The sequence below is a fragment of the Centruroides vittatus genome, unplaced genomic scaffold, assembly GCF_030686945.1.
Source record: "Centruroides vittatus isolate TY-2023 unplaced genomic scaffold, ASM3068694v2 contig_3175, whole genome shotgun sequence".
Taxonomy (NCBI): Eukaryota; Metazoa; Arthropoda; class Arachnida; order Scorpiones; family Buthidae; genus Centruroides; species Centruroides vittatus.
Window position 1 is genome coordinate 773,319 of NW_027122041.1, and position 24,877 is coordinate 798,195.

Genomic DNA, 24,877 nt, shown 5'->3' on the forward strand with positions numbered 1-24,877 from the left:
GATATTTTTGGGGGAAATTCCCTAAGTAATTTTTTTAAAAGATCGTAAAAAAATTTAAATTAAAAATAATAGAAAATTTCCTTGAATTTTATTGAATTTTTTTTGAAATTTCAATTCTAAAAAATTTACAAAATCCTTGACACTAGTAAGAAATATTTGAAGAAATGGGAACAAAAGTTTTCTATCTTTCTGAAAAAAAAAAAAAAAATATTATTATATTTAGAATTTAACTCGGTTTAAAGATATAAAAATAAGTTCATATTTTTTTGAAATTTCATCGAAAAAATCCATCAAATATTTTATATATTTATAAAAAGAGAATTCATATTTAAGGAAAGTTTCGATGTATTTTTCGAAATATAAAATCTTAAAATTTCAAGAGAGATAATTTTTAAAGTAGAACGATAAACTGAAGGTTAATACGATTATCTTTGAATATATTATATTATTTTATGTAAAAAGTCTTCAAGAATAATCTTCTAAAAATTAATTTTATCAAAAATCTTTCTAAGAAAATAAAAAAATAAACTTAATTTAAATAAACAAGAAGATAAATTGCTAGTTTTTGAGTGATGAAACATTAATTCGAAGGTTTTTAGTCTAAAAGAACTTCTGTTCATTGAAACTATTAGCACAATTGTACTGTATTAATCTAAAATTATCCGGAAAATTTGACTAATTTGTGTTGTGAAAGAAAGGTTCCAGTTGAAGATTATCTTTTAATTGAGTTTAAGTGATATAATTTTTATTTATTTTTTTATTTTCCTGTACAAGAATAAATCAAATTGTTAACTCCTTTCCTTTTGTCGCATTTTCCTAAACTAATTTTCGATATTACATTTTATAAATTGTTTTATATATTAAAAGCAATTATTTTGTTTAAATCTGTTTAAAATATAATAAAATTTATTTGCTTTTTCGTTAATAAATATGGTTTATTGCGTGAATTGTCTTTGCAAATCATCTGATCGTTGGTTAGAAAGAAACGAAAGTTTAATGTGTGTTTAGAATTTATTTCTTATCTTCTTGCCTAAAATATTATAATTCAATCAAAAAATATAATATATTTTTAATACTTTTTAACAAAAGTTTAATTTTTATGAAAATATATCACTCCAAAGAATAATTTTACATTATAAACTATATTTGTTATGAAGGAATGAAGGTTTAAAAAAGTACGTTTAAAAAATTTTTTAATGAAGATCTATTACTTAAAAGAGTAGTTTTTCATTGTAAATCACATATTCATTCATCATTACAAAGGAATAAAATGGAATAAATAACTAAGAAAAACATGCATTTAAAATATATTTTAGATATTCTTCTGAAAATGTATACGATAAAATTTTTTAAATAATTAAAATTTAAAAAATTTTATCGTATACATTTTAATTTAATTTTTAATTATTTTTAATTTAAGTTGTAATTAAAAATTTTAAGAAATTCTAATGTTTTCCTCGTTCTATGTCCTTGAATAACTTTATAGATAAATATATAATTTATGATATATTTTAATTAAAGATAAGTGCACTCTCTTGCAAATATTTTGTAATGAAATATATAAGACATTTAAAAAAATTGTTTCATTTTAAACTATTTCATATTTTATAAGTATTGCTGTATTTACAAAATATGAAATAATATCTGCAAAACTACCGTATTCATGCAGAGAAATATGAAGATATTAACATTATTCCTTTAAAAAATACAAATAAAGTATAATAAAACAGAGAAATATTTAAAGTGCAGATTCTAAGATATATATATATTTAAAATATTAAATTACAGTAATGCCGTATATTGTAATTATAAGTATTTTATAACACATTAAAACGGTTGAGCATAATTAGCAATTGCTTCGTTGATCGCATGTTTAATCGTTATGTTACAGGCAATTTTATATTCGTTATATTTTATAAATTAAGTTGTATTTAAAAGTTTAAGTTATATTTTATATATTTAACTGCGAGCTTTAATTTACTGCAAGCAAAATATCATTTAACATCTATATTTACCGAAGGATTTTTGTCATATAAATGACAAAAAATTATGTGGTTTGGTAATAAAATAAAATAATTTACATAGCTTTTTAATTATTTTTAACTCTTTTATCATAAAATTTAAATATTTTTACACTTAACGAAGTAATTATTTTGAATGAAAATGCAATTATGTTAAAATCCATTTACCCGATAATGTTCTATGCAAAATATTTTCATTTGATTAGATAATTACTATATTTTCAAATTAATTAGTATTGCTTTTATAATAATTCAAGGCAAAATGAATTTTAAATGAGTTGAGAAATACGAAGCATTAACTTATATCACATGATTCTTTTGTTACTTTTAAAACTTAAATTTATTTTATTTTTTCTGACTTTTTAATAATTATACAACTATTCAATAAATGAAGTTTTAATTATAATTTATGACACAATAAATAAAGGCATTTGTTTAATTTTCTAAAAAATGGCATCAATTTTCAAGGAATTCTAGTAAAATTTGAATATTATCTCGTTAAATCTGTCATTTTCCAAAGATTAAAAATTCGAAAAAATATATTAATTTATTAAAGTAAATATCTAAAAATACCTTCGGTAATTAGTGATAATTTTTTTTCGATCCTGTAAAATAATAAATTAAAATTACAAAATGATTTAAGAAAGCATCAAAAATTCTCAATATAAATATTTATCTTTTAACTTTCTTATAATACATATTTTTTCATTAAAAAAAAAATAGAGAAATTGGAAACATTTGGAATGATTTAATAAAAAAAACACCTCAAATTTTTCTAATTTCTCTAATTTTTCTTGCAAAAAGAAATATTTACTATAAGAAAAATTAGAAAAATAAATAAATATATTGAAAATTAAAGATAATTTTTCAGAAAATCGTTTTAATTTAAGAAGAATAACCTTAAAAAGCACTCTCTAAAAAATGGTTTCTATTAATTTAAAGAAAAGATTTCTATTAATTTAAAAAAAAATGTTTTTCTTTTTTAATTATTGAAAAATGTTTTATAAAATTCTAAATTTATAAAGATTTTTAAGCTAATTTTATAATAATTATTCAAAATTTATAATTATAAAATAACATATTTTAAGAGAAAAAATGAAAAAAGTGACAGAATATATTCTTAAATATAAATTTAACTTCAATTAAATTTTTAATTTTAATTTTTAGGAAGCTTTTAAATATTCAAATTAAAAGACTAAACCTGAATTTTTATCTAGAAACTTAAATCTGCTTGAAAGAATATCAAAATTGTCTTCGCGTAGATTCACTTATCAGTGAGTTAAAGAATGGGCCAATTCAGTATTAAAATAATGGCATATTTTCTTTAAAAAAGGTACATAAATAAGTAACAGAAAAGTTCAAGTGTGTATGCAATCATATCAATTTTATATGTAATGTATGTTGTTTACCTTTCAGGGTTATGAAGTAAGTTATCATTTATACTATGCTTGAATGCTATAGAAACTATAAATGGGCATATAAGTAGGCAATTTATATTAAATTTTTATATTTAATATGATTGTTGCTGGATAGAAAAGTAACAGAATTATATTTTTATTTTTGAAAAAAAAAAATAATAATAAAAATTTAACTTTTTTAAAATACATGACAAGGAAAAAGGATAATAACTAATAAATTTCGATATTAAAAGTTATATATTATTATATTAACTAATAATAATTTATATTCTTTCTTAAAAGTTTTTCATTTTTTAAGTGATGCTAGATTGAAAAGTTGCAATGTTAAATGGAAAATTTAAAATATAATTTCTAAATTTTATATAAATTTTAAAATTCCGAATTTTTGAAATTACATTTACAGTTTAAATAGGAAAATATTTTAAAAATATATTATCAGAATTATAATATTTTAATATAATAAAGGAAATTTGTATATTATTTACAATAATATATTTCCCAATCAGTAGGTCACGAACCCAAAGAGATTTTTTTTCCCCTGGATAATGTCAGGGTTTTCCACTACTCTAACGAGGAGTTTCACTTGAAAAAGGGATTAAGAAATACTATTAATATTCAATTTTAATAAAACTTTTATTTATTACATTTTTATTTAATAAATATTTATTTATGCAAACGAATCATCATATATTTAGCTGAGTAATAGATATATGTTAAAATTGATATCTTCATTATAAAATATCCCAAAGAATATATTTTAAATGTAATATTAAGAAAATTCACCATTAATTTCATTTAAAATTTTGTATTTTTTACATTTATAATTACTGAAAAATTATTTTACATAACTCAAAACCTATAACACATGAATTTTGTACATTTTTATAATTAAATTTCTATTAAAATATTTTATAAATTGAATTAATTTAATAATAATAATAATATTATAACTATTTAAAAATTTCTAAAATAAATTTTAAATATCAAGTCATTATATTAATAATAAAATAATTTCTGGTAGGTGTATATTGCTTAATACAACATCTTTAATACCTGAATATTTAAAAATGATAAAGTCATGTTTTAAAATGAATGTTTATTTTAAATTATCATCAAATATTAAATTAAATGCTATAGAAATGAATATATAGGAAAGAATTTGATATATTTACAGGTTTAAAATATTATCATTTTTCGAATAATAGGTCTAATGTATAATTTATCGTTTCTTTAAATAAGTTTAATGTTTTAAAAGTAAATAATTATATTTTTCTTAAATTTAAAAAGTAAATTTCTTAATAAATTAATAATTTATTTTTAAAAATAAGTGAAAAAAACCTTAATAAGTGATGGTAACTGAATACTTCTCAGTTATACATATATCTGTACACTAATACAAATATAAATTCTACTATTTATATATTGAATAAATAATACTGAAATAAGCTTTATAGGTAAATATTTATATTTTTCTTAAATTTTGAAATTAATAAAGTAATAATTTCTCCTGAAAACTAAATGGGAAATCATTAAATGAGTGATAAAAATTAATTGTATCTCACTTACACATATACAATAAATTTAAAAATATATGTTTTATTAATTATATTAAATTTATTTAATAACGATTTAAGTAAATAAGTATATATATATATATATATATATTTGAATTTCTTAATTAATTCGTAAGTTATCCTTAGAAATAAGTAGAGAAACCTGAATGAATGGTGAGAATTAAATACTTCTCACTTCTAGCGAAACTGACAAGCAATCATTTACGTCATTTCAATGTTTTTAATGCACAATAGCAGCATGAAAATTGTCTCTTTTGAAAATTGTATACCTCAATTTATCATGTTTAAAGTTAGAAATGATGCAAGTTGCATGGAAAACAATGAAAATACTCAATTTTTTTCGTATGGTGTTCCTTAATGTCAACAGTTAACTACTAACATTGAAGTTAATAGTTTATAAAACAGCATTTTTAAATGTTAATTATAATGAAATCTTTCTTTAAAAAATACGCCTTTTTTAAATTTTTATTGTAATTTTGTCGATGGGATAACGAATTTCAATAACGTAACTCATCGAATATTAATGGAAAAATAGGATATTTTAGAAACAGCTTGATATTGATAATCGAAGCATTTTGTATAGGAAAGATAAAAAGCTAATGTTCTTAAACGGTAAAGTATTATTTTTAAATACTTAAATTATTAATAAATTTTATGGCTTCACAGATATATTCCTTGCACAATATTTTCATTGTTTATGCAAAAATAATAAGTTAAAAACGAATTTATATAGAATATTTTAAAAGTCATTTAATACCTTAAAAACTTTTTCAGACACATATCTTTAAAGTATAGTTGATTTCTTTTCAGTGTAAGATGTAAAAATGTACATTATATTAAGGAATACATTTATATATGATTATTTCAAAAATAAATTCATTTTGAACAGGTAGAAACAATTGTGCTGTTTGTAGTACTGGAAACAACCGCTAGATGTCTATAAATTTATTAACGTCACAACAACCAGTCAAGTAGGTAACTTAGCTGAACGACACAACACATGAAATACATAAAGAGTGGAGTTGCATATCGGTTCATTAATGTCCGAACTGTGGTCACAACTCGTGCACTATGACCAGAGAAGGCAATCAACAGTCTAATGCCTATTTTGCTCTGGCCATCGTGCTCTTGATGATATTATGTGTTGGATTATTAGTTGCAGTTATGAAAGGTTCTCTCAACCATGAATTATCAGCAGCAGCAAGTCGAAGATCGCGTAATAACAAAACACAAACCGTTAACCGGCCAACAATTTTACAGGATACTTTAGTAGCCGATAATGCAACTACCGAGATATTCGTTACAGAAATTCTTACCGAAGCAACTACTACAGTTACCGAAACTCCTGATTGGCATAACAGTAGATTACCAGAAACGGTGTTGCCCGTTCATTATGATCTCACCCTTTGGCCTAATGTGACCTTAAATAAGTTCACTGGCCGTGTTGTTATCACTACTCGATTTGCGGAAGCTACTGATATATTAATTTTACACGCCGTGATGTTAAACATAACTGAAGTTGTATTAACTCGAGCTTCTGACTGGACCGAAGTAAAAGTCATTGAAAGTTTCAGTTATCTTCCTAATGAATATTGGGTGTTAAGAATGGATAAGATTTTACTACCTGACACTTACAGGCTGCATTTTCGTTACGAAGGAAATCTTTCTGAAGATTTAATTGGTTTATATCGAAGTTCCTATAGTAATTCTTTAACTTCAAAAACAAGGTAAGTGTGGCATTAGTTAAGTTCCTAAAACAACTTCAAGGTATGTTGCATTGCATATTAATGAACGTTTTTAGAATATCTTGACTTCAATTATTGTTCTTAATTAGAACTTTTTATTATTTCCGCCGTTATTTTAAGCTAAGTGTTTCCTCCTTTAAATATAGTTTATCCTTATTAAAACTCTTAATATTTTACATTCTTTCTGGAATTACATTAAAGTAGCATCTTCAATGAATGGATGCTTTCGATGTAACATACGTAAGCGTAACGTAATGTTAACAACTAAATTGTTAATGTCTGATACCTTATAAATAATACCCAAAATAATTAACACCTTACAAATGAAAAATTTCTATACATTTTTTTTAACTATTTTTATTGTAAATTAATCTATAACAAGTATATATATACACCGTATATAAAGTTAATTAAAGTTTTCTTTTATGCTCTATATCTTATGTTTAGATAAGATTTTTATCCAGTAATTTTAGACTGTTATATTTTGAGGTAATTTTAGTTGCTAAACAATTTACGTTAACGATATGAATTAACATAGATGCTATTTAAAGAACAATAGTTATCATCGCGAGTTACGTAGCGCTGACTTAACAAGGTAAATTTAAATATAAAAATTATAAGTTTTAATCAAAAAATATAAATTGTTCTTATAAATTATTTATCTAAATTTTTTTAAGTATTAAATTTCATTACACTGATTTAATCTTTTATTTAGAAAAAATATTAAATATTAAAGTAGATTTTATAGAATTTTATTATAAATTTATTTCTTATTTAGTTATAATTAAATATAATTTAAAAATAATTAAAACTGCTTGAAAAATATTTTTAAAATAATTTTTTATTTACGTTTTCAACGAATATCGACCTGTCAAGGTCGAATTTAATATAAATTTAATGTAAAAAACCGTTTGAAAGTGAAATAATTAATTTAAAAAATATTAATTAAAATTTTTAATTTAATGTAAACAATTAAAAAAAACAGAATTTTAAATTAATTTCATATACATCTTTTATTGCTCTATTTAATTTTATTTGATTTAATCTCTACATGTTCTATACAGATGAACAAATAAAGCAAAGCAACTTAAATAATTGCAATTAAAATATATGTATAAAAAAAATGTACTTATTTTTTAGCTATTATATTATATTTTCTTAAAGAAAATCACAATGAATATTGTTACGATTTTAATAATTAGTTTAATTTAAAAATTTACATCTTTATTTGAAAATATTCCGTATCAAAACAGCATTGTAGACGTATCGTCTTATTGTGTTCAACAGACAATTATTATTATAGCTGAGCTATTTCAATTGTTCTACGAGGAAAAATTATTTCTAGAAAATTTCCTCTAGAAAAATCTTTTTTATTAAAAAAATTTAGATATTTAGAAAAATAAATAAAATACGTCTATATTCATTATAAATGTATCTGCATGCATTTTATTTTTGTTTAATTATTTAATTTGTTTTTTTATTTAGAATTTGCGATCTTTTTTAATTTTGTTTTTTGATTGTTAAATGTCTAAATAAAATGACTTTCTGCGTCCTAATTCTAGGATATGCACTATTTGTTTGTAAACGAAGTAAAATGTTATGCTAGCAAAATTTCGGAACCGTGGAAACAATTTTGGTAAATTAGTGAAATAAACCATACCAAAAAAATATATCTATATTTATGTATTTTGTATGATATTATACAAAGAATATAATGACTAATTTACCATACTTTACATATATTATGTGAAGTAAATAAACTATAACACATATGTATAAATGGTATGGTAATTTAAGCTATGGCATAATTTAGTATAGTATGATATGGTAAATAGTGAAATAAAACATCATACTATTCTATATATTCAGGGCCGTCAAAAGCTTGATTATAGGGCCCGGGGTAAAGCGGGTCCCTTTAGCCATTTTATAAAACAAATAATATACGAAGAATGTTTCTTTATTAATAATACGCAATGTTAAAGATTTTATTTTCTGTTAGTTAAAACAACATTCATTGTAAAGGTGGGAATCACTAAGGAATCCTGTTTTCTTTATGACTAGAGACAATTCTCCATCTTCCCATATTTTACCATAACATATATATTATTATGATATTATATATAATATATTGATATATACTTTCCTTATTTTCTATTATCTGTCACATGTTTCGAATTATTTGAAAAATTTTCTTTGTATTTCGGTTGACGTACAATGGAAAATTTTGTTCTCTTTTTTTCTTTATAAATTCATGGCCAACATCTTTTTACATCACTTATTATTATAATAAAATATCCTTCAGCTATTGACGTTTATCTATCACGTTAAATTGTAAAGGAATATCTCGAAAATATTCTTTTAATAACAATCTAAAGGTTATTTAATTAAATTTTTGAATATACAATAAAGTCGTCATATTGCTTTAAGTACTGTACTTTAATAGAACATATTGAGCAATATATTTATCGTATCGAAATTTTGATCTTCTGTTAAACAAGTTTCCTATAAAATTTAATATGTATTGATATATATAAAAAATATGCATATAATTCATTCAATTATTTTATTAATAATAAGTATTTAAAGCTAAATTGTAGTATAATTTATAGTTTATTTTTATTATAAAATCTATTTTCAAATATAATTAACTGTAACAGTTAATTATTTAAATATTAAAAATACATTTTTTAATAAAATTAATTAATGTAATAAATATAAATCTACAGAGAAAATATATTTAAAAATATAATTTATATCTTTAATTTTTAAATATTTTATAAAAACAATAAAAATATAAATATTTTATTATTTAAAATATGAATTATTTAATAAAAAACATATTAAAAATAACACAAATTTAGATAAAATTATTCGAATTTTTACTATAAAAATATGCTTTGAATATTTAAGTAAAAATCGAATTATAATTTTAAATATATTATAAAATTTACATTTATTTATTATAAATTCCTTTAATTTCTCTAATCTAAAATGAATTATTTTTATTATATAAAAATTACAAAATATTTATTCAAGGAAATACAAAAACAAATTGTATTTTTAACGTTATTATTGATGCAGAAAATTGCTAATTTTCACAAATATTTCAGTATTTACATTAAAAAATAATAATAATAAATGTATTTTAAATATTTTATTTACGATTTTAGTTTAATAATGAATAAAATATTTTTATAATTTATAAATAATATAAATTAAATTATTGAAAATTTAGAATAGAGGAAAAATACGAATAAATTTCGCATTAATTATTCATGTATTCTATGTATACTTTCCTTTAGTAGAAAATAAATCAGAAAGTTTTTTATTCATTTTAAATATGATTTTTAGTGTAAAAACACTATAAAATTGCTTAACTTGAAACTTGCATTGTATATAATACGCCCTTATTAATCTACTTATCTAAATATTTGACCAACTTTACAGCAGTAACAAAATCAATCAAATTAGAATTTAAATTATTTTATTTTAAAAACACGTATAGAATATTTAATTATTATTGGACTTTTAAAATAATTTTTAATGTAATGGTTTATATATACGACAAATGAACAGACAAACTGACAGACTATTTAAAATTATAATATAATTTACATATCGATAAACAAACAGACAAACCGAAAAACTAATAACATAGAGGAAATTTAAATGGTAAAAATAAACAAGTTTATCCATTAATTCTTACCTTTTAATCAGAAATATATTAATAACAACAATATTTATTTATAATTTCCTACTTTATAAATTTATATTCAGATTAAAAAGGAAAGGATTAAGAAATTTAATTCGTTTTTTTTAAATATTTATATTGCTAAAAATAGTTTACGTTAGTAGTTTGTTAATTTAAACTTAATAATAATAACAGTAAATAGAAAATATTTATATAATATATCAAATAAATATCAATAGAACTGATTTTGAAACTCGAAACTTTAAAGGAATTGAGCTTGTCTGTTTGTCAGTTCGTATATATTTGATAAATATCAAGGAATTTAATGTCTGCCAGTTTTTAATCCGTATAAATCTGATAATCAACGATAAAACTGCTGTAGAAACTCGAAACTTTTCAGGTAAGAACAAACACACGAACGTATAGATGTGATCAGAATAAAATAAGAAAATCTAGCAGTTTTAAATATTATAATATTAATAAATGTATGGAAATCGCAGCTGAGTCAACTTGTTTTTAAAATTAAAAATATCAAATTTACAATTCATACAAAAAATAAATAAATTTAGATTTATTTATTGAAGATATAAAACAGAAATGAGTAGAAATTTAATATAAACAAGATGACTAATTTAATTTATTTATTCAGAAAAGGGGAACCTCATTTACCTTGAAATCTGTCAATTTTTCATAATATTTATAAACATTAAATGATATAAATTCGTATAATAATAATAACATTAAAAATAAACGATTTACGTAATATATTTCCTTACATAAAAATTTTATAATTTATTTACAATTTTTAGTAAATAAATGAGTAATATTTTGTTATATAATAATATATAGTAACATATTCGAATGTATTAAGTACTTTACGTCATTCTGCGAGTCTTTCTAGTATTATTCTCTGCTTATTTGATAATTCAGTTAATTATATTTTAATTTAAATAATTAATTAATTTATAAAACTTTAAAGAACTATATTTATTTCTAATTATCGTTGCATTTTTCCTTGAAAATGGCTTAAAAGTCGGAGTATTTCTTAAAATCAGTGTCACTCTTCAAAGGTCTTTCTTGTATTATTTTGTGTTTACTGTTTACTTTAGATACATTATTAATGGATTTATACTTTAATAAATTATTTTAAAATATTTTTAATTTAATTGAAAATTTGTTTTAAATCTTTGAACACGTTTTAAATTAATTTGTCACCCTTTAAAAGTCTTTCTAAGTTAGCATTATTTATTTATTTAGTTTTCTTCTGTTAAACGTACTTGGTTAATACTTTTACTCTTTAATAAACTTATTTACACTATATTTAGTTGAATTTATTCCTGAAAAATTTCCTTTTAAAAGTGAGGATGCTCCTCAAATTCGAAATAATGCAATAGTAATAGATCTTTTATCTTTTTTTTTTATCTTGTAAGAGAAGGTAAATCATTAAACGTAGAAAGTAATAAATGATATTTTTCAATTCGTTAAATTAAACTATAAAATTTTTTATTATCTTTCTTTTTTTCCTTTTAGATATTTAGTAGCCTCTAAATTTCAACCTACCTATGCACGTAGAGCGTTTCCTTGTTTCGATGAACCAAAATTTAAATCCACATTTACAGTGACGGTTATACATGATTCCGATTACACAGCTCTATCAAATATGCCCGTACAGGTAATTAAATATATATATTTTTTATAATTAAAAACGATTAAATTATATTTTAAAAAAACATTATTATATTTGTAGGAAATTAAACCATTCGCTGATCAATTCGGAATTACAATTACAAAATTCCATAAATCGGTTCCTATGGTCACTTATCTAGTTTCTATTATGGTCTGTGATTTTAATTATACATCAACTAAAACTCCAAGAGGAACGGAGGTAATTGAAGTTGTTTTTTTTTAAATAAAAATATGTTTTTAATGGTAAATTTATGTTGAAATTGTTTTATTTTAGATACGAATTTATTCTAGTCCTGATAAAGTGCACAAAACTAAATATGCTTTACGTATCGGTTCAAGAGTGCTTCATTTTTTTGAAACTTATTTAAATTTCACGTATCCACTCACTAAACAGGGTAAGAATTACTGATTTTTCTTGAATTTTTTAAATTGAGATTTATTGATTTATTTCTGTATTTTTCAGACATGGTTGCTGTTCCATATTTGGCTTCGGAGGCTATGGAACATTGGGGCTTAGTTACATACAGAGAATCAAATATACTATTCGATGATTCCGAATCGAGTTTAGAAAATAAGGAGAGAATAGCAGAAATAATAGCGCACGAATTAGCACACATGGTAATTTCACTTCTTCGTTGATTAATATGGAATTCTCTTAATATTTTTCTTAATTATTTTTTATAAAATGATCATCCCAGTTACCAACAAACCATGTTGGTTGGTAACTAGGGTGATGATTTTATAAAAAAAATAATTCACAAACCATGTTGGTAAGTGACAAAATCTTTTATATTATTGCAATAAACATTCGCATGTAACACAAACAGGATATATTTTCTGCCTGAATCACCAATTACAATACTTTTGTTCGGGTTGGGATAGTTAAGTCCGTTGACTTCTAAACTTCCATGTCGATTTTGAGAAGATATCTGTCCCATATACAGTGAATGACTCCCTATACTATTCGTGAGTTATACGGAACAGTAAGTGATAGAAAGAATTGGGTCATTTACGAATTTTCTCATCGAATATAATACTAATATGCACCAATGATTCTATTGTTTTGTTCTTTGCTACTAAAATTTAAAACGAAGGTTGATCTATTATACTTTTTGGTTATTTAAAATTTAATTATATGACTTTTCTCTCTCATTCCCTTTCATTTAAACCTAAATAATGTGTGAATTTCCTCTTCAATAAATCTTTGTTATCGCCGCATTGTAAATGTAGTTCCAACTAATTTTATGTGAAATATCTGTAAATCTTGATTTAATTCCAAATTATTGTCCATATCCAAAATTTTACTTGTATCTAGTACTTGGCAATTACGTTAATTCGATTCCAGTATCCTAGGACAACATATAAATCAGCCTTAAGTCAATTAGCATATCAAGTCTTAAGCGGAAACAGGTTGGGTATGCGCATTATATGCGATAAAATTTATTCTGATTTAGTTTTAACTGTTACGAATTAAACTTTTTCGCAATTTTTTGAAATTATTATCGAAAACTGAACCATTTGAATTAAATTCGACGTGAATTGGGTTGTTTTTTTGTATAGACTAACATAGATTTTGCAATATAAAATGTTCTGTCCAAATTTAATTTTAAACTTTAATTCTAGAACAAAAGTAATTTTGAAAGTAGGTAGTTTTATTTGCTTAAAATTACTCTTGTTTTTTTATAATTCTATTTACTCCCACATAAACATCAAATAATCTAAATGTTTATGAGTCACACAAAATTACTGCTTTTTTATACTAAAAATGCTTTGTTTAAAGCGCTTATTCTAAAAAAATAATGCTTTTATCTTGATATAAATTATGATTTTATATAAAAATACACAGTACAATTGAAGTGAATACACTTTTATATAATGTTTAAGTATTTTACATATTTAAATAATTTCATGCTCTGATTTTGCACACTACACCTCCTATTTTTTATTAGTCAAACTTCAAAAGGAATTTGAGAGAATTCGATTTAAATTGATTAAAAATATTAAATTTCTGTACTAAAATTATTAGTAAATATCCTCATTTTAAAGAAATTTTATGTAAAAGAATATTTAGGATTAAATTTTGTTGCGAAAAATTGAAATTGAGCGATAGAAATTTTATTTATAAAATGAATTCTTATGATCTTTTCGACTTTACACGACATTTCCTTCGATAGATTCTCAATATCCTATGTTAAAAAGCCAATGAACTCGCATGTTTTTTGGCAATTTGGATCATTTTGTAGTTGAAACAAACTGAATGATATAATGGTTCGAAATCATAACATCGTGTGCCCTTTATAACTCCTATTGTTTACTCAAGGTGAAGTTCGCCTACCTGTAAGACATACACTTGCTCAAAATGAAGGCTATCTTTAAAAAGTAGGTCAAAGAAAACAGGGCAGAGATTTTATATTAATTATCGCTTTTAATGATCAGATGATTCCAAAAATATCTTTTATGATTTCTGCTTTATTTTGTAGTAACAGTTGAATAATCACAATCACTTTAAATGATACCATTCTTAGAATAATAAACAACCAATTTAGCATATTTGTATTTATCAATTTCAAAATTTTTCTAAGAAATCTTCATAGACGTTGCCAAGTTTTCAATCGCTTTTTTTTACAGATTACATTCGTGTCCATACGTTAAAATATTCTTCCTGATTGTAAATTTCTAAAAATGTCAATTATCCTTCTTCTAAAAATAGATTATTATTGCGGGTTTTTACTTCAGGAATGCCCACATTTGTATATTTCAGGCATTCGCTAAAGTAAATAAGCCAAAAAAAAAAAAGCTTAAAATTTTACATTTTTGGGCATAATGCAGAACTATAGGCGTTCTAAAATGGCAATAATAATGATTGTGTGTCCAAAATTTTATATTTTGAGACTTACTTCGGGCATAATACCTCTATATTATGCCCAATATTAATAATTAATTTCCCTTTTTTTAAACATAAAACATTAATGCACTCCCTTTATTAGGGACTTTTATTTTAGGGAATATCCACAAATGTATATTTTAGGCATCGTCTAAAGTAAATAAGGAGAAAAAAATGCCTAAAATTTTATATTTTTGGCCATAATATAAAGCTACAAGCTGATGTTAATAATTAATTTCTTTTTTTAAACACAAGTCATGGAGGCATTGACTTTCTTAGGGTTTTTACTTTCGGGAATACCCACAATAGTTTATTTTGGGCATTCTCTAAACTAAACGAGTGAAAAATTGCGCAAAAATATAAAATTTTGGTCATTTTAAACATAATAAATGTTATTTAAGTAATTAATAACTCGTTTTCCTTTTGATTTTAAACATTGAGACTGATTTTATTGAGTGGATAACTTTACAGAACAATTTACAGTAGTGTATTTTGATATGCAGTAAACTAAAGGAACAAAATACGCGCAAAAATATACAATTTTAAGCATTTTTTGCTCGTTATTATTGATATTATAGGCGTTTTCTAAGCGGCATTAATAATTAATTTTCAAGTTTTTTATTAAACATAAGACATTGAAACACGTATTAATTGCCAAGCAAGATATATAACCTTAAATCCGGAAGTAATACAATGAAACATGACGTCCGTGAACCATAAAGGTGTTCCATGCAGTCTAGTCTAAGGAGCAGGATAGTCTGCAAATGGGTCAACTTTTTAAAAATCTAGTTTTTCTCTATGAATCACTTAATATACTTACAACTTATTTATTTTGTATTCATGCCATGAGCCATTAAAAATGGAAAGTTTTATAACTTTTGAATTTATTAGAATATTATACATGATTTTATAAACGCTTTTACTGTAAAAATAGCTACAAATTAACACACGTTTCCCTATAACATATTCTATGTTTTTTTATAACTGTAATTATTTAAATTTCTAAAAATATATTTATAAAAGTTTATTTTTTTATAGTGGTTTGGTAATTTAGTTACAACATATTGGTGGAATGAACTATGGTTACACGAAGGTTTTGCCAGTTATTTAGAATATAAAGGTGTTAATGAAGTCGAACCCGAATGGAATGTGGTAAGATTTTTCGTTTTAAATTCATAATTATATTCGAAAAATAGAGGAAAAAAAAGGAGGATAATTAAGTTTTCTAAGCCAGTTTTGCGATACACAAACATAAGAATAGCTAACTTGCAACCCTTACGTATGTCCTACTTCGAGCTTTAAAAGTGTAAAATATATACTCCACACACAGTTAAAAAAATGTATTAAAATTAGTTATTTATGGAAAATATAACAATAAGTTTTATTAAATAGTACATTTTTTGAATTTATACTTAAAGAAAAGGTATTTTTTACTTATACATTTTTATACGTATTTACAATTAATTGATACGTTTCCTTATTAATAAATTAGCTAAAATATAATGTTTGACGGAAATAGGGCATAAAAACGATTTTATATATAAAAAAGTCAGTCGAGAATTAGCTACATGGTACTACTTCATCGCCATATATTATACAAACAGCCCCAACAGGTCATGCCACTTATGGGTAAAACAATATGCCATTTTTGATATATCCATGTAAATTTCAGTCGGAAAAATTTAATTATTTTGCTATTTTAATAATTCAAAAGTTCGCTGACACTTTTTTTCAAGGTTAAGTCCCATATATTTAATCGCCTGTGACTATTCTCAAGCTGTAAATAGTTATGATTATTGTATGCATAATATTGTTATGAGTTTTATGAGGTAGTTGGGGTGAGAAAAAACAATTGCTCTTTCTGTAATATAGTTTCTAAAAATAAAAATATTATATTATAAAGATGTCGTGTTATGTTATTATTTAGTAAATTAGAACAAATTTTACATCGGAATTTATTTTTATTTTTATTTTAAAATTTGTATTTTTTGACACGTTACTTTCATGTTTAACGTGGAAGTAATGTATTAAAGAATGGAACTAGCGTGACATGAATGGATAAAAATTCTCGGTTTGTAACACATTTAAATGTTTATTCTGCTATTATTCTTCTAAAACATTTTATTTTTAACGCATTCTTTTTTAATATCTAACAATATCTATTATTAAATTATAATATCACTTTCTATAAACCTACTTTTTGGGGGTGGTTCAACATACTTTTGTTATCGATTTATTCGATTCTAGATCCATTTTATACGGTTAATGTTATTCTTTTTAATACATTAAAACAGTTTACATCAGAATATTTTTATTTTTATTTTAAAATTTGCATTATTTGACACGTTTCTTTCATGTCAAACATAAAAGCGCCGTGTTGAAGAATGGAACTAGCGTGAGATAGATGAATGGATGAAAATTTGTTTGTAACACACTTGAAAGCTTATTCATCTAAAAAATATTATTTTTAATGTAATCTTTTTGTAATATCTAACGATATCTATTATTAAATTACAATATCACTTTCGATAAACCTACTTGTGGGAGTGATTCAAAGCATGCTTTTGTTATCGACACGTATCTAAACATTTTTTTTTTTCAATTATATTGGATGTTCTGACGTATATAATAAATAATAATAGTGTTTAGAAGTTATTATTATTTAATATTTAATTTTTTTAACTGTATAATATACTTGTTATGCAATTTCTGTTGCGTTTTTTGAAACGAGAGGGTGTTGAGAATGGTGTCAAAGATGCAAAGGTCTTAAAAGAACAATATGGATGATGACGGGTTTTAATTTGCAAATGATGATTTTTGTGAACATCCTACTGACCGCAATCGACTAGAATCACGATAAATACGTTCCTTACGACCTAAATAATGTTAATGTATTAGGACAAACCTGCTAAATGGTACTACTTATTCGTGTTTCTGTGCTTTTTGGTTGAAGAGAGAAAAAAATCTCGGAAATATCTCGAGTAAAAACATCAATTTAGTTACATCATAATTAGACCTAAATATCGTCATCTTACCTGATCCCATATGCTGATATTTGTCGCTTTTTAAGGTGATAAAATGAAGTTTATCCTAATTTTTATTTTCGTTATTTTTTAAATAGGATATTTCAAATGAGTTGTAAATTATTAAGGCCTAATATTCTGACATTTAACTGAATAGGTTCGTTCTCGTTTTAGTCTGAAAAAAAGCATTTTTTTTTGTCTTATTGTATAATATCGAGATGTCAATAAATAAATACGCAATTAATATCAAAAACTGAATTATTAACTAAAATTAAGCTGTGTATTCACACAAGGATTATTTGTCAAAGGTTTAACTGTTGTTAAAACCCCAGCTGCTCGACAAAGCATTAACACTATTAAAACCTCAGCTCAACGCATTAACACTGTTAAAACCCCAGTTATTTGTAAAATCAGTAATACTGTAAAAACCCAGTTATTTGTCAAAAGTCCAACTAGGTTAAAACACAGTTTTTTTGTCAAGAGTCCAGCTATTATTTGTCAAAGCTCCAACTATTGTTAAAAAACATGATTACTTGTCAAAAACCCATTCATTGTGTGAAAAAACCGGTTGATTTATCTTATTTGTCAAAAGTCCAACTATTGTGAAAAGTCCAAGTATTCATTCAGAGCTCTTATAACTGTCAAAAATCCAACTATTATCTCGATTCAAAGATTTAACTCTTACAAAACGTCCAGTCTTAAGTTCTAAATAATAAGATAAATCTAATTAGTATTAAATTCTAACCTTTATCAACTTGATAAAAAGAAAATTCTTATTAATGACCATAAAATTAATATATACGAATATAATTACACTATAATCTAGTGAGAGGAACGTTTTAGTTGAATTCCGTTAGACTTGGCTAACTGATTTTTGAGCTACAAGAGAATTATTAAGATGCTATGTTAATTAATTAAACTAAACGTAAGCGTTTGAATAATAAAAATACTTTTATCTATTGTAAATAATTTGTTCTTAAGTAATATTTATAACGTTCAACACATTTATTTCAGATGGAATGGTTCGTTACAGATGATCTTCAACCTACTCTACAAATAGATTCTGCCTTAAATTCCCATCCACTCATTCAACCTTACGAATTAAATGGATCAATAACTAAGTATTTTGATATAATTGCATACAGTAAGGTGAGAATTTTAATTATTTTTAACATCTTTCCGCACATTTTTAATTGTAAAATTGTGAAATTCGAATTATATTTATTCAAATTAAGCGCTATTCTACGTAATTCTTTTTCTGTAATTCAAATTCTTTATGAAGAAATATTTCGTCATTTCCTGTTATTAATTCTTTCGTGATGATAATCGTTGAAGGATTTAAGAAAATTATACTGTTTTTTTTATATAGAAAATTGTAATTCTCTTATTGTTATAGGGTGCCTCTATTCTAAGAATGTTAGAATATGTCATTGGACCACAGAATTTCCGTCTTGGAATGACTGTAAGTATTTACCATTTATCTTTTAACAAGACATTAAATGATATATTTAATATAAACTGTATTTTATTGCAGCAATTCCTTCACAGATATGCCTTCAAGAGCGTTAGAAGTGATGATCTATGGCAAGCTTTTCATAAAATTGATGAAAATGTATATATGCTTTAATGGTTACAGAATTACATTTATTTAAATTATATGAATAAATGTTTAATTAATTAGAATATTGTTAAAGAATTATCTTTTTTATAATTAATTCATTGAATTTTTTGTAAAATTGTTTGAAATTTCAACTATTTTTATTTAAAATTTTATTTAAATATTTGTTTCCATTTGAACAATAATTCTTTTAAAATATTCAAGAAAGTTTTGAAGCAGTTATATTAAAATATATTTTTAATTGAAAATACAACACTGTGAAATAATCATTTAATTATTTCAAATTATTACTTTTTAATTATACTTTAAAAATTTTATACTTTGCATTTTTCCTGTAATTAATCAATGATAAATTATCATAGACGAACCTAACTTTACATGAAATTATGTCCACTTGGGTGAAAGAAGTTGGATTTCCTTGTATAAATGTGACTAAAGATCCCGAAGATCCTAATAACCTTATAATTACTCAAAATCGATTTCTAAAAAATCCGGATATGATCAAATATGTCGAATATGAAAAAAATATGACAATGCAGAAGTAAGTTATTTATTTATTTATAAAAATTATCAATAAAGTATATATTTGATAACATTTATAAGAAGGTTTTTTCGTAGAAAATTATGGCACATTCCTCTAAGTTACGAAACATCATCTAGAATATCAGGGATGAAATGGTTATCGGCACAATCTAAACGTATGTAACTTATTAAATTATTAATTATATTTACTTTATTATCTTAAAAATAATTTATTTATTTCTTAGAGAATATGCATCTTCCATTATTTGGCACCGAATGGATTAAATTTAACATTAATCAAACTGGATATTACATTGTTAACTACGATAATCAACAATGGAAAAGCTTAGTAGAAGCTCTAAGGACAGATCCAGAAGTAAGATAACAATACTACTGTATGCTTTTATACTTATAGAAAATAGTGTTTTCATTAATTAAATATACTTTAAAGAGGTTAAGGAACACGACTATAAAGCCATATTTAATCTAAATCAGATCAATGCACTAAAACTTCCCACGACAATGACCTTTTCTAATTACAAAATCATTGTTCTGTATCACTCATAAGCGCTATTTTTTATTTATTTATTTATCAGGTTTTTGGAGCTATTGATAGATCTAATTTATTGTTCGATGCATTCGAATTAGCAGAAGCTGGCTATATAAATTATGACATACCACTTAGTATGGCTCTTTATTTAAAAAATGAAAATAACGCAGTACCGTGGGAAACAGCCTCTAAAGCTTTCATGTCCTTGTTCCGCTTATTGGAATTTACAAATGTTAACCCATTAATAAGGGTAAGGTAGTTTATTTTCTTTTTAATTTGCTTCAAAAGACAATTAAATATAAAATATTTTAAAATACTTGTTTTATAGAGTTACGTACGTGAGTTAACTGAATCCCTATACTCCCACTTTGGATGGGATCACACAACGACTCATTCGGAAAGGTAATTAACATACTTAATGCTTAATTATAAGTACAGTTAAGGGTTTTAATGAGATTTTATCATCATTAGCCTCCTGCAATCGATTATTTTGGGTTTGGCATGTTATAGTGGGTATAAAGAATGCCTAGCTGAAGCCAGTTCACGCTTTGAAGAATGGATTCGTGGCGAAGAGTAGGTACAATTATTATACGAGAGGCTCATAGATGTCATCAATAACGTCAATTTATATATTTTAGATTGCCAATTAATCTCCGTCCATTAATTTATCGCTATGGAATGTCAGAAATTGGTAGGGAGGAACATTGGAATTATATGTGGAATCGTTACTTAATTGAAGGATCCAGTCACGAAAAACGTAAATTATTATATGGATTAGCTCATGTTAGAGAGCCATGGTTAATAAAAAGGTAATTAACATAGTTCAAATTATTATTTTTAGAATTTAACATGAATTACAAGCTATATTTAAGTTTATTGATTATGTCTCTATATAACTATATATAGAATATAAATAAGTAATTTAATTATAATTTTTTAAAACATCATTTATTGTTACTAAGGTATTTAGATATGACATTGGATGAGCATAAAATCAAGATGCAAGATGCTTATTTTGTGTATACATATTTAACTGCAAGTTCCTTAGGAAGGGAATTTTTATGGACTTTTATGAGGGCAAATTGGAGACATTTAACAGAAAAGTAAATATATTTTCAACATTGAATTATAATTATTTTTTAATTAAATAAATATATTTTATATAAATATATACTTTTTTTTAGATTTTCATCAAATAAAAGATATTTAGGAAAATTATTAATAAAAATCTCCAAGCACCTTACAACTGAATGGGAATATGAAGAGGTTTGTACAAATAATACTAATTTAAATAATTAAACTATAAAATTTGATTAATTTTAATTACATTTTAATATTTTTTAATATACTCGGGCATCTTTTTATTTATAAATATATAGTAATAGGCTATAATATACTGTATACAGTGCTTTATATTGTGCAATTTAAAGTATAATGTAGTACTAATAGTAGTAATCAAGTAGTTCAAGTACTAATGTAGAATTTTATTCTTAAAGTAGTTATCAACTTTAAGTGTACTTGAAGGTACCTTCAACTAAGATACTTCAAGTACTAAAGTGATGAAATTATATAAACTGTTTAGAACGAAGAAGGCCTTTTTATAGATTAAGCATGCAAATTGCAACATAAAATTTATTTTAAAAACATCAATATGATAATTAATTTATATTATAATTGAGAATTTTTTTTACAGATGCAAGAATTCTTCAGACATTACCCAAATGCAACGGGTTGGCAAAAATCCGAAAATCAATGTTTAGAAATTATAACAAATAACATTCGCTGGTTAAATCGGTATCAATCACCTGTTGAAAAGTGGTTGTTGACTAAAGGTTATAAACCTTGGCATGATTATCGTTTACCGTCCCACATCAGACCACTCCATTATGACCTTCGATTAAGACCACAGCTCGTAGGAAACTATTATTCCGGTGAAGTAACCATTACAGTATCGATGCAAAGTAGTACAAATATTGTAATTTTACACGCTTCCAAATTAAATATATCATCTACATCAATATGGCGTGTAGTCGACGGAAGAACTTTAAATATAAAGAATACGTTTGCTTACAAACCCAACGAATTCTGGGTTATACAATTAGAAGATTCTATGATTGCTTTCTCCGAATATAGGCTTCATTTTCAATTTAATGCACGTTACAGTAGCAGTTTAACAGGATTTTATAAAAGCTTATATACAGATTTTCGTACTGGCGAAACTAAGTAAGTATGACATATGTTAGTTGTATTGTTTGGTATAAATATAACATGCGTAGATTTAGTAGTGTATTATTGTAAAGTTATGATATTAGTAGTTCAAATACTAATATTGGAACTGTTTGAGGTCAAATCGCTAGAATAGAAGTGGAGTGTGACATGTTTATCGTTGACTTACAACTCTTCGGTTTCCGGTTGAGTATGCTGATAAAATCTCAAATTTTATTTCTAACAGAACTCTGGTTGTGTCCCAATTCCACCCAATTTACGCAAGAACTGTATTTCCAAGCTTTGATGAACCTACTTTTAAATCAACCTTTTCTATATCGATATATCATGATCCGAAATATATAGCATTATCAAATATGCCAGCTAAGGTTAGATGATGCAACTAAGTTTGACCCCTTTTTTTTACTGTAATTTATACATTTTATTTATAATTTTTTTTTGAAATTATGTTTTTCATTTAAAAAAGGAAATGGAAGAATTAGATGATGGACAAATTCTTACAAAGTTTCAAAAATCGGTTCCAATGGCAACTTACCTTGTCTGTTTCGTTATATGTGATTTTGTATATAGAGAAAGTTATACTGAAGGAGGCACAAGAGTAAGTTTTTATTTTATTTTTTTAAAATCAATTTTATATATAAATATGTCAAAAATTATATCACTTTTTACCCAACTTTAAAGGTAATTATATATTTAATTTTTTTTAAATGACGAGCTTAATTAGTACTAAAAAAATTTAAAAAACGACTGATGTTCGTAATAGATAATGATGCGTGACTTAATTACTTCTGTGAAAAGTATAATCGCGAAAATAGGTTTGAAAAATATAATAAAATTCTCATACTTTTATAACTTTATTATTTTTTTCTTGTTTTATAATAATAGCAACATTATTATAATTACTAATTAAAATTATGTAATTTGTTGATAATCCATTCATTGCAACTTCAGTATGTTACTAACTATTATCAATATATTATATTAATTTAAGGACTATTAACTAAACAATTGTGTGTAAAATGTGCTCATTTATAATTATTATTTATAAATTACCACTATTAATGTTTTATGCTCATTGTAAACTAATAACATGTTTTATATAGAGATTTCTACTATTCTACTTCCAATCTTCCAACATTAATAATGTTGTAATTGTGAAAAAATTATGCAATTTATTGATAAACCCTTCATTGAAATTACAATATATTGCTAATTTTTATCAATATAGTATGTTAATTTATGCATTATTAACTTGTAAATCGGCACATAATTGTTAATCATTATTTATAAAGTACTAATCTTAACATGTCATCTATAGAAACTTCCATTCAATATTCAACTTATTGTTTAACATTCATCTTCTGTAGAGATTTTTACTAGTCTATTGAGACTTCTACTATTCAACTCCCAATCTTCTAACAATAATAATGATAAACCATTCATTGCAACTATAGTATGTTGCTAACTACTTACTGTCAATGTGCTATGTTAATTTTTTGATGGCGAATAACTTTATAAGTACATGTGAAATGTGCTAATTTATAATTTACTATTATTTAACTGCTATGTTTCACTAGAAATTTACATTCTTTTCTATAGAAACTCCTATTAACCAACAACCAACCTTTTTCGGAAGATTGAATGTTGAATAGAAACATAATACATACTCTACATAAAAATTACTTCTTACATGAGCATAATATACTTTTATTAAGGTATAAAGTAGTATACTATGTTATTATAACAGTAATTTTTTATGCCAATTATGCTAATAGTTCCATAGAAAGAAATGCTCATATAATACTTCAAAATATATCTATTTTAATTACAGTACCATAAAAAAGAATATACACAAATTAAACTAATACATTATATAAATAAAAATATCTTTTAAATTAATTTCAAAATTAATTTTCGTA

The 24,877-nt window shown here is 23.7% G+C and overlaps 1 protein-coding gene across 2 annotated transcripts in view; it reads left to right on the plus strand.

Moving 5' to 3' along the window:
* The window catches only part of LOC136973456 (uncharacterized), a 49,295-nt gene that overhangs the window by 14,101 nt on the left and 10,317 nt on the right, over positions 1–24,877 (plus strand). Inside the window, exons 2-22 of one of the 2 annotated variants that reach the window (XM_067268188.1) lie at positions 5,903–6,740; positions 11,980–12,121; positions 12,197–12,334; positions 12,410–12,530; positions 12,599–12,753; positions 16,058–16,171; positions 19,057–19,191; positions 19,439–19,504; positions 19,577–19,654; positions 20,023–20,201; positions 20,264–20,358; positions 20,428–20,558; positions 20,779–20,982; positions 21,061–21,134; positions 21,204–21,305; positions 21,371–21,541; positions 21,695–21,835; positions 21,917–21,998; positions 22,426–22,955; positions 23,185–23,326; positions 23,425–23,556. In XM_067268188.1, coding sequence (XP_067124289.1) covers positions 6,085–6,740; positions 11,980–12,121; positions 12,197–12,334; positions 12,410–12,530; positions 12,599–12,753; positions 16,058–16,171; positions 19,057–19,191; positions 19,439–19,504; positions 19,577–19,654; positions 20,023–20,201; positions 20,264–20,358; positions 20,428–20,558; positions 20,779–20,982; positions 21,061–21,134; positions 21,204–21,305; positions 21,371–21,541; positions 21,695–21,835; positions 21,917–21,998; positions 22,426–22,955; positions 23,185–23,326; positions 23,425–23,556 — 3,588 coding nt within the window. In that variant the 5' untranslated portion in view covers positions 5,903–6,084. The remainder of the gene's footprint in view (positions 1–5,902; positions 6,741–11,979; positions 12,122–12,196; positions 12,335–12,409; positions 12,531–12,598; positions 12,754–16,057; positions 16,172–19,056; positions 19,192–19,438; positions 19,505–19,576; positions 19,655–20,022; positions 20,202–20,263; positions 20,359–20,427; positions 20,559–20,778; positions 20,983–21,060; positions 21,135–21,203; positions 21,306–21,370; positions 21,542–21,694; positions 21,836–21,916; positions 21,999–22,425; positions 22,956–23,184; positions 23,327–23,424; positions 23,557–24,877) is intronic. The other variant, XM_067268189.1, reaches the window with a different exon arrangement.